The sequence below is a fragment of the Tribolium castaneum genome, chromosome 6 (genome assembly GCF_031307605.1).
Source record: "Tribolium castaneum strain GA2 chromosome 6, icTriCast1.1, whole genome shotgun sequence".
Lineage (NCBI taxonomy): Eukaryota > Metazoa > Arthropoda > Insecta > Coleoptera > Tenebrionidae > Tribolium > Tribolium castaneum.
This window is the reverse complement of record NC_087399.1, coordinates 8,518,952-8,530,497: the sequence shown is the minus strand read 5'-3', so window position 1 is coordinate 8,530,497 and position 11,546 is coordinate 8,518,952. Positions and strand designations below refer to the sequence as shown.

General features: G+C 29.0%; 1 protein-coding gene across 2 annotated transcripts; it reads left to right on the top strand.

Annotated features, from left to right (window-relative positions):
• Positions 1-9,067: 9,067 nt before the first annotated feature.
• Positions 9,068-11,471, top strand: LOC103313877 (uncharacterized). Of its 2 annotated transcripts, none has more exons than XM_064357675.1 (3): positions 9,068-9,202; positions 10,871-11,303; positions 11,353-11,471. In XM_064357675.1, exons 1-3 carry the CDS (start codon positions 9,111-9,113, stop codon positions 11,425-11,427), a joined length of 600 nt encoding a protein of 199 aa, XP_064213745.1. In that variant the 5' UTR covers positions 9,068-9,110; the 3' UTR covers positions 11,428-11,471. The 2 variants fall into 2 exon arrangements, with proteins under 2 accessions (XP_064213745.1, XP_008196504.1); XM_008198282.3 differs by lacking the exon at positions 9,068-9,202 and adding an exon at positions 10,624-10,820.
• The last annotated feature ends 75 nt before the right edge of the window (positions 11,472-11,546 follow it).

Below are 11,546 nucleotides of genomic sequence, written 5' to 3'. Positions count from 1 at the left end.
CGGGGCTTGGAGAGCGGTTCATTCATTTCCTCCAACGAGGAGAAAACGCGCGATTCAAGGCCGGAGCGAACCTTGGGGACAACAATGTGAGCTTTTACAAACTCTTATAAATTGTAGAAATTGCTCCGGAAAACACTTTTTTATTCATTCCAGGTTGAGATTAATACTTTTTCATTTTTCAAAAAAAAAAACAAAAAAAATTAAAAAAACAGTTATATATTTTTTTAATCTGGACAAGTCACTAATGGTATGCTACAAGCTTGATTGCCTGAACCAATTCAAAAGCTTATTTTGATTTTTGTAATAATTTTAAAGAAAAACCAAGCAGAATATCACAAAAGTAAAGAAGATATTAAAAGAAAAATAAATTCAAATTATCAAAATATCAAATGTCAAATTTGTAAAAACTGAAAAAAGCAACTATGTAATACGGAAACAAAATAGCAGATATACCGGAAGGTTGAAAAAAATCATTTACAGTAAAACCGCTTTAATGTGACCATATTTAAACCTGAATCTCTCTTAAAACTCGAAAAACAAACTGCATCGAACATGCACTCTATAATTTGAACACTAAACATACAAGGTGAGTCTGTTAATTGTATATTTTGAATGTAAGTAGTATGTCAAAATCTAACAAACACGCAAAGTTTATGGTTTGTTGTTAAATACCTGCTTGATACTTTTCTCTAATCACGTGAATTTTTTCAGATTTTTTCTACAAATGTTTATAATTGAAATGAAATAATTATTAATCAATTTTTATTCGCTGCAATAAAATTTCTTGTCATTCTAGAGAAAGGCTACTTAAAAACATTTCTTGTCGAAAAATGTAGCTTGTATCAAAAATAATTAATTCAGATAAACGTAATTTTGAAACATAGGGTCGGTTTATAAAAGCGTCATTAAGTTAATCTAAAATTAAAGCGTGATTAACCGATCACGTGACAATTTGAACAAACTTGATTGGTCAATTTACGTTGTTAACTTCTAACAACGAATTAAATTTTACCAAAGTTTTCTAAAAACCGGCCCTGAAATTTTTTTTTTGCTTTTAAGCTAGAAATGCTAGAAATAAAAATTTCGATTCATTAATACTCTTCTAATATTTTTATTTTATTTATTAATATTAATAGTTATTTTTTATTAACTATTTTTTAATAAATACGAAATTGTACAAAAATTAAAAAAATACGTTCATAAAGAAAAATATTAAGTATTTAACGTGAATCGTCTCCACACGCGTTTCTGTGAGACTATTAGTTTTTGAGGTAGAGATAGATAGGCAAACTTACCTTTTAATAATATGATTGAAAATTATACTTTTAAGGCTCACTCTGTATACTTTATTATAATTTCTTAATAATAAGTAAAATACGACAAGGTTGCTAAAAAATATAGATACAGTTAAGTATAAAGACTTCAACTAATGAAGCAATTAAAATATTTTTTAAGATAAATTCAAATTTTGTCTCTATTTGGTTTGGAGATACAAAGTTAATTTTTAAGACGAGTTTTTTTTCTACATTCTGTGATGTAACACATACATACCTGCTTTTAATCGAAACTTCAAAAAATTAAATATAAATTAAAAAAAATTAAATTAAATATTGTTTTAATCTCTTGTTAGCTTTTTGCCGTCTGAACTTTGAGCGAAAAATAAAAGTTAATAAAAAATAAAATAACAAAAAAGTTAATAAAGTTATTGTATTATTTTTTTTAATCGCAATCGACATTTTTGGTTACTGATTTTGATAGTCTTACTGACAAGTATAACAAAAATGAAGAAATAAATTTTAAAATTATTAAAAAAATATACATAGTAAAAAAATTAAAAAACTTATTGATAAGTATTAATTACACATATTGTCTATTTTAATTTTGCTATTATATTACAAAGGGCAATTGTTTCTTTGCTTTTTTGAAAAATTATAGTAATATAGATATGAATTTTATACGTTATTTAAAACTCATTCTGTATTATTAAATTTATTATAATTATAAAACGTTGAATACCTCGTTAAACAGCAATAAAGAATAAAGAAAGAAAAGGAATAATAAAAAAAATAAAAAAATGCAAACTTGGAGAGCAGATCATTCATTTCCTCCAACGAGGAGAAAACGCGCGATTCAAAGCCGGGGCGAACCTTGGGGACAACAATATGAACATTTCCAAGCTCTCAAATTGTAGAAATTGCTCAATTTTTTTTGCTCCGGGAAACACTTTTATTCATTCCAGGTTGAGATTAACATTTTTTCATTTTTCAAAAAAAAAAAACAGGAAAAATAAAAAAACAGATATATTTTTTATTCTGGACAGGTCACTAATGGTGTGCTACAAGCTCGATTACCTGAACCAATTCAGAAGCTCATTCTGATCACAAAATTTCTGTAATAATTTTAAAGAAAAACCAAGCAGAATATCATAAAAAACAAGAAGATATTAAAAAAAACAAATTGAAATTATCTGTCAAATTTGAAAAACTGAAAAAAGCAATTATTTTCGGAAACATTTGCAGTAAAACCGCTTTAAAGCGACCATAGTTAAACCTGAATCTCTGTTAAAACTCGAAAAACAAACTGCATCGAACATGCACTCTATAATTTGAACATTAAACATACAGAATGAGTCTGATAAAAGTATATTTTTAATGGAAGTAGTATATCAAAATCTGACAAACACGCAAAATTCATCTTTTGTTGTTAAATACCTACTTGATTTTTTTTTCTAATCACGTAAATTTTTTCAGATTTTTTCTACAAATTTTTATAATTAAAATGAAATAATTATTGATCAATTTTTAATCGTTGCAAAAAAATTCTTGTCATTCTAGAGAAAGGCTACTTAAAAACATTTCTTGTGGAAAAATGTAGCTTATATAAAAAATAATTAACTCAGATAAACGTAATTTTGAAACATAGGGTCCGTCATTAAGTTAATCTACAATTAAAGTGTGATTAACTGATCACGTGACCAATTTGGACAAATTTAATTGGTCCATTCACGTTCTTAACAATTAAATTTTAACGAAGCTTTCTATCAACTAGCCTTAAAGTATTTTTTTTGGTTTAAGCTAGAAGTGCTAGAAATAAAATTTCGATTGATTAATACTTTTCTAATATTTTTATTTTATTTATTTATATTAATAATTATTTTTTATTAATTACTTTTTTATAATAGCTAAGGGATTGTACGAAAATAAAAAAATTTCGTTCATAAAAAAAATATTAAGTATTTAACGTCAATCGTCTCCGCACGTGTTTCTGTTTGACTATTAGTTTTGGAGGTAGAGAAAGATATGAGGTAAAAAATACCTTTTGCAAACTTACCTTGTAATAATATGATTGAAAATAATACTTTTAAAGCTCACTCTGTATACTTTATTACGTTTTTTAAATAATAAGTAAAATACGACGAGGTTGCTAAAAAATATACATACAGTTAAGTATAAAGTCTTCATCAAATGAAGCAATATTTTTTTTTTAATTCAAATTTCTATCTCTATTTGGTTTGGAGATACAAAGCTAATTTTTTAAACGAATATTCTTTTCTACGTTCTGTGATGTAACACATTCATACCTTATTTTAATCGAAACTTTAAAAAATTATCGAACTATTATTAAAATTTTGAAAAATGTAACATTTTATGTTAGCCGTGGAAATGTTGTGTTAATCTATCGTTAGCTCTTTGCTGTCTGAACTTTGACCGAAAAATAAGTCAAAGTTAATAAAAATAATAATAATAATGTCTAAAAATGCTACATTTTGACACCATTGTAACTTTTGTGATAATGTCATTGATTTTTTGTGTAATGACGTTATATTAATTTTTTTTTAATTTCTACCAACATTTTTGTTCACTTAGTAGTAGTCTTTCTGACAAGTATAATAAATACGAAGAAATAAATTTAAAAAATATTTAAAAAAATATATAGTAAAAAAGTTAAAAAACTTATTGATAATTAGCAGTATTGTCTTTTTGATTTTGCTTTTATATTATAAAGAGCAATTCTTTCTTTGCTTTTTTGAAAAATTACAATAATATAAATATGAATTTTATACGTTACTTTTGAAACTCACTCTGTATTATCAGGATTATTATAATTATAAAACGTAGAATACTTTGTTAAACACCAACAAAGAATAAAGAAAAAAATAAAGAAATGAAAGAAATTTAAAAAAAGCTTAATTTTCAATATTTTTTTTGAGTCCAATGACAATTTTTTTACATAATTTTTGTACAAAACAGCACATCAACATTATTTGTTTTAAAATATCATTAGAATTAATAAAAAAAAATCAGCGACTTTATCTTAATTAATTTATTTATTTTAAATATAGAACTTATATAAAAGACAAAGTTACATCAATTTGGACCAATTGGATGGTCTTACGTCTTAAGACTTGATTTTGGAAAAATTTAATATTAAATTAAATAAAAATAAATTAAGAAAAGAGCAAAAATAATTTGTTTGGTAAAGGTACACGTAAGTAAATAAAAAAGGAGTTGTCACTGATAAGAGTGGTATTAAGTGATTAAATTCTGCAAATTTTTTTTTGTCATTTTACAGAAAAATAGGGACACGACTCGGCTTCGAACCAACGTTTTCCCAATTGCCGGTCAGATGATTTAGCAAAAAAATAAAGTAATTAATATGGTACGAGTCCTTAGGAAGTCTTTAGTTTATTACGCTACTCTACTAGGTACTGTAGAAACTTAATTCTACAACTTAATCACATTTTGAATTTCCAATTTTTGTTTTTAGACTATTAGTGTGTTAAAACAGCGAAATTCCATTTGGTTTTAAGCAAATTTCAGCGGATAATAAAACACCAATTTTTTGCTAACTTTTAAAGTGTTTTCTGATTGGTCTGTTCTATTGTCGGGAGTGCATTAGCCCATCAGTATCCAATAACAAATACTTTGTAATTTTTTGTGCGGAAAATAAACAAAGAGGAAGTAATTTCTACATTTTTATTGGTCAAATAACGCATTCCTGGGACCAATGGGGCGGTACCTACACACAAAGCTAGAATTTTGCCGTCGATGCAATGGCCGATAATGTTTGCAATTTTATGCACTTTACGTTTCTTGTAAGTAAAAAAATGGAAGAATTTAAAAAAGGATAAGATGATTCGTAATAATGGCAATATTTAACGTGCTTCCATTAATACCTTAATTTAATTAATTAATTAATACAGCATTTTTTTTATTCTTTTTGTTTTTGTGACCCGACTTAATTGAAAAAAATATAAACTAAAACACAGAACTGCTGGTAACTTTTTTAAAAGCATAGAAAGCACATTAGAAGCGAAAAATTGAAGAAATAGATAAAACACCAAACTTTTCCAAAATCTAGTTGCCAAATAATTTTCTAAGCAATCTTCAATGACTGGATAAATGATAAGTATTATAAAAAAAAACTAGTTTTTTTTCTAAAATTTGTGTTTCTTTTAAACAACTCTGTTCTGGTCAGAGAAAGTGGAATTGGGTCACAAATCGTTTTTAACATTATATTTTTACTTAATTGTGCAACCATATCTTAAAAATGTTTAAATAATCTTATTTTTGTGTTTCTCATGCTAAGTATTTTTATGTCAAGCTTCCAAAACGAGAGAAAACGCTTAAGAAGTTAATTTGCTCATCTAAAATATACTTCTGGGTTATTTTAAGCGTGAGCGGATGATTGTAGGTAGGACATGGTGGTTCAGAATAAGCATTGTACGAATCTGTGATGCTCTATTTTCGCTGCAATTTTGATCACTTTGTGGAAACTGGTAAAAGTTTCCAGAAAACAGTAGCTCGTATTACCTAACTTATTTTTTTGCTTATATTTCATTTATCCACTTATTGAAAAAAATATTTGTCACAATAAATTATGAGAAAAATCAAGATTTTGAATAGTATTTTATTTTAAAATCAAATACAAAAACCCATTTACTGGCTCTAATGTTAGATTGTGTCTACCAGAAAATGTTTTCTTTTCCTATTACTCAATAAGAAAAAATCTAACATTTGAACACGCTCCAAAACGATTTTTTTTCGAGTCAATATAAAACGTGACACGCAATTTTTAAATGACCCGACGCCGACAAAACACCTCGAAGTTATTTAAACGATCTAAATTCGCAATTGTTTAAATCATCAATAGGCACATTTTTTCGAGATCATTCCAAGGCATTTCGCATGCCAAATCTCTCTAGTTCCTTTGTAAAAAAACTAACTGGAGTAATTATTTTCCCTCTTCAAACTTTATCGTTTCAAACACAATTTCCCGACTCCATAAACTTGAAAAACGCGTAAACTCATTCGGGATAAACACCTCGAAATAGTAACTCTCCAACATTCCCTCACTCAATGAGAAAAACATTTTTTACCAAAAATAGCCACTTAATAGTAATCAATCCGTGGCCAATTTAACATGATGAGTGTGTTATGAGTGATCGCGATGTCTAATCCGACACGTAAATCTGTAAATTTTGCTTTTTGGCGAGCTTTTCCTGCTGCAGCACGCCGAAAGAATTGCAACGTTGTCACATCACCGATATCAGCCAAAAATAACGACGCTTACGAAGCATTCATCATAAACAAAAATCCGTAAATATTTACTGATCTGGACGGATTATTAATTTCATCACAAACAAATTGTAAAATATTCGAATTAATCACCAGTCAATTTTTCGCCTGAAAATTCGGAAAATTTAACGACGCACTTGCACACTTCGTACGCAGTGAATTAAATCAAATTAACGACAAGAAGTGAAATTTTCTTGGCCATTTGCCAATCATTTTCAAATGCAGAAAAAAATAAAAGTGTAATGCGAGATCTAAACGCAGCATTTCAGCTTGGTTCTGGCATCAAAGCTAAATTACGTAAAAGACCATAAATTGGTTATTGTAGGACGCCTACCGCGGTGTTGAAATATCATTTTATAATTCAATATTGAAGAAAAAATTATTTTTTAAATATTAAATGGGCTGTCCTGTTACCCATAATTTACCCAGACGCTGGTTTTCGCACGACTTCCGGCTGAATTTGACTATGAATGATGGCAAAGAAATATCTTGGCAAGAGTTATGACAGACTTTTCAATTTTTCAATTAAATCGTTCAATTAAATTTGTGGTCAAAATGGCCTATGACTTTGAAACTAAGTTGGCATCAATGATTGTCAAATGCAAATGTCACAATTTTATGATCAATTGTCATCGGATATAGAGCGGATTCAAGAATAACTAAGTTAATATTATTATTATATTATTATATTATATATTATATATTATATATTATATATTATATATTATATATTATATATTATATATTATATATTATATATTATATATTATATATTATATATTATATATTATATATTATATATTATATATTATATATTATATCCTATATAATATATATAATATACATTATATTATTATTATTATTAAATTATTAAGTTGGAGTTTTCATGTTTTGCATGAAACTTTTGGACATATTACAGGAAAATATTTTTGATTATACAGGATGTTCCAAAAAGTTTGACGTCGCAATCATAAATTTTTTAATGGAATGCTATTATCTTTTTCTGATGATTAGAATAGTAGTTTTTTAGCTTCGTGTTAGCTGTTTCAAAACTATAAAAACGCCAACGGCGCATTTTCTTCCAAAATTAATTGTTATAAATTATTTATGCTATTCAAAAAATTAATAGCTAGAATTTATACAAGGTGGTTCAGCTCATCTTTCCTCTTCTAGCTCAGTTATTAGTAAAGTTGGACTTTTGATACTTTGTAGACTTTATTTATACTCTAGTACGTATATTAGGAAAATATTTTTGATTATACAGAGTATCCTAAGAAGTATGATGTTAAATTTTTTTAATAGTAAGCTTATTATGCTTATTATATGATACCTTTTTAGCTTGTTACATGTCCCTAAAAATGTTTTCAAATTGGTTCAGAAACTACTAAAATAAAAACCAAAAAAAAAAGCAATGTTTTTTGATGACATTATTACTAGGTACATGTTGAATAAAGTGTAGCAGACTTTTTAATTAAGCTTAATTGGTCTGAAGTAATACAGGGTGTTTGCAATATATTTTCAAACTTTTTTAACTTTAGAGTTTTTTATTTTGCTTATTTCAACCCATATTTATTTTTAAACCATTCGACTTGTATTGTCGTATTACAACCCTAACGTAAATCTTTACAGATTCCGAGTAATTTGATAAAAACTCGTTTTGTCAGGTATTTTAAAGACAAATTTAATAAATAAAAGTCGTTTCTATTATTTATTAATTTTTAAAACTAAAGGTGTAAAACCTTTTTTTTGGTTTTTATTTTTTTAACAGCAATCTGTAAACCGATTAAAAAAAATTAGGAACACAAAGTTAGAAAGGCATTCTAACGAGCACAAAAAATAATAGCATGACATTAAAAAATATGTTATTATGGCGTCATACTTTTTTGGGACACGCTGTATAATCAAAAATATTTTCTTGAAATGTGTCCGAGAGTATACATAACAATATCTACAAAATATCGACACTCCAACATAAATAATAACCGAGCTACAAAAGACTGAGATGGACCACCCTGTATATGTAAACTCAAAAAATCTTAACCTAGCCTCATTTGAGTCACTTAACCCGTAATTGTTTACCGTTTGATCTCCTTGTCGTTACTTTTAGCTCAGGTAACAAATATTATTTTAAACATCCGTTCCGGACTGGTGCTAGTCGAACGTTAGTTAACTGGCATTAAACCCGGTTTAAATTTAAGTTTTCAAAATTGAAAAAATAGAATCGCCTTGTAAAAAATTTATAAGACAATAAAAACCTGCAAAGTGTTCACGCTTTTGTGCTAGAGACCGGGCCAAGTATTCGCATGATGGCCTCGCTCCAAGAAGAAAAGAAAAGCGGTTAGATTTCGGTGAAACCCCTGCTTAGATGAGTGATGTCCCTAATTTAATAAACCAGATGTTTATTAAATAAAACTCGTGTCAGAAATTTGTAATTTGGAGGCACGTAAATTGCATTTTATTTTTAAAATAGCCCAGAGTGTGAGTCAGTGTGTGTATGGTTGGCAACACTGTCGTCCCAATAACCCGTCAGTTATGCGATTCGCTATCAATAGTCAGGGTCGGTGGTGTATCGCAGTGTGCCTTGTATATTATACTCTCTTGTTTACTATATGGAAGAGAATGAGGTTAGGTTTGAGCCGCGAGCGCGTTAAGTAGGCTTAGGCCGGGTGCGCAAGCATTCCGAGCTTAATAAGGTGGTGGGTACAATAGCTTTGTCTCTCTCACGAGATGCGATTGGGTGTCTTTGTTTGACACAATGAGTGAGACAGAGAGGGGATTGCCGTTTCACGGTCAGATGTTTATCGATTTTAAATAGAGAGCTATTTTTGAACGACATGGTACGACTTGAATTGAGGAAATGACAAAATTTAAAAAAATTGCAACCAACCTTAAAAAAATCAAAATGCAACAAGCTACTAAAGCACACAATAACCTACTGGAGGGAATAAAATCTTCCAACTATTGTAATTCCACATGTGTCGTCAAGATGTTTCAATCTCGGAAAAATTTCGATTTTATTTAACATTTTTCGAACGTAAACCTCATTTCGATAATTTTATAAACGGAAATTTATTTTTAACCAAGCTCTCAATTCATTCATCCAGTTTTGAGGATCAGTCAACACAAATCGAGCATTTAATGAAAAACTAATTTAATCAAAATACTTTTAAATCTAGTCACACTGCTGTGACGCAAATAAATTGACTCAATTTTGACGCTATTTTTATCACTCTGTGAATTCCATTGCAATTACCACGATTTTTCTATATTTCTTTTTCAAAATTTCCTAATTTTTGTAAGAGTTGTCAAATAGGCGGAGTCACTTTTGAAGAAGGCGGGGCAAAACAGTACGTGGGCGGGGTAAACATTTTAGAGAAACTAATAATTTTAAACTAAAGAAAAATACATTTTTTCGCGCCTATTGGATTTCGTCCATAATTTTGACGCATTTGTCTTTTTTGAGGTTAGTTTTTTTAACCTCTAAATTTTTAAATAATCTTCGACTAATAAATAATTTAATCAGAGATGGATTTTGGCGATTTATCTGAGGATAAAGCAATCCAAACCAAACTTTCCAATTTTCATTCAAGTGTTGAAAAAATCGAAAAAATTATAGAAATATCCTCAAGTCCCGATATTTACGACAAACTGACGACTAAGGAAAAAGTCGATTATGATTTATTCATGGCTTATACACTGAACACTTTATTTTGGCTATACTTAAAGACTAAAGGTGAAGACCCCACTAAAAGTGAAATCAAAAATCAGTTAAATCGAGTCAAACAATACATGGTGAAAGCCAAAGAGGTAAATTTGGATTTTTTGTGTAAAATGTGTTGATTTGAGTGTTTTAGGCCCATGAGAGACAAGTCTTGAGACCTCGAATAGACTGTGGGGCCGCAGGGCGATTCATTAAACACGGAATAAATTATAAAGACAGTGGGACACCCGAGGAGCCCCCTAATAAAAAAATGAAGTTTTCTGATGATTAATTTAGCGTTTTCTTGTAAAATAAATAAAAAAGTTTCGTAATTTAAGTCATTTTATTTTCTGAAAGTGACAGTTGTATGTAAACTTAACCTACAAAACTTTGGTTCTGTCTCGAAAAATGATGTCAGATGAGTCTGAAAACGACGCAGTTTATACCGAAAGCTACGAAAATGATATCTATTACAAAAAATACAAACTTTTATTGGAAGAATGTGCCCAGTTACAAAAATCCAACGAAATTCTAGTTTTTAGGTTAGGCTTCCCTTTCAAAATCGATATGTGGCCTTAAAATTCCGTTTCAGGATCCAAGAAGTGAACAAAATCGTGAGTCGACGTCAGAAAGAGGTGAATTTTTTCCGAAAACGCCTCTTGAACAATTATGGCGAAGACTGGACTGTGATACCTAACCTAGACCTCATCAAGGAAGAAGAAGACTCAAAGTCAGTTGCGTTTCTTATGCTGAAAGACAAACTGAAGGAAGAAAAGTGTGAAGAGGTGGAGAAGCCCAAACCAGCGAAGAAACCAACGAAACGGAAAAGTACAAGAAGCGAAAAAGACCCAAAAGCCCCCAAGAGACCATCAAACCCCTTTTTCCAGTTCTGCCAAGAACAGAGACAGATTTTGATGGAACAGTTAAATGCTGAGTTAAAGCCAGGCGAAGCTGAGCTAACCAAACAGGAATTAACTAGACAATTGGCGATTAAATGGAAGTCCTTATCAGGGAATGATAAGAAGGTTTTTGAGAGGATTTGGGTGTTTATGGTTGTTATTAAATGAGTTCCAGGTTTACGTGGACATGTACGAGAGGTCCAAGGAGAAATATGCAGCAGAGATGTCGGAATACAACATGAAGAAGTAAATAATGTATTATTTAAATAAAAATTTATTCTTTGTAACAAACAATATTCCTTTTGTTCGATATGAATGATTGAAACAGTTCAAGGACAAACAATCATATCATAAGAATTTCAAGGTTGT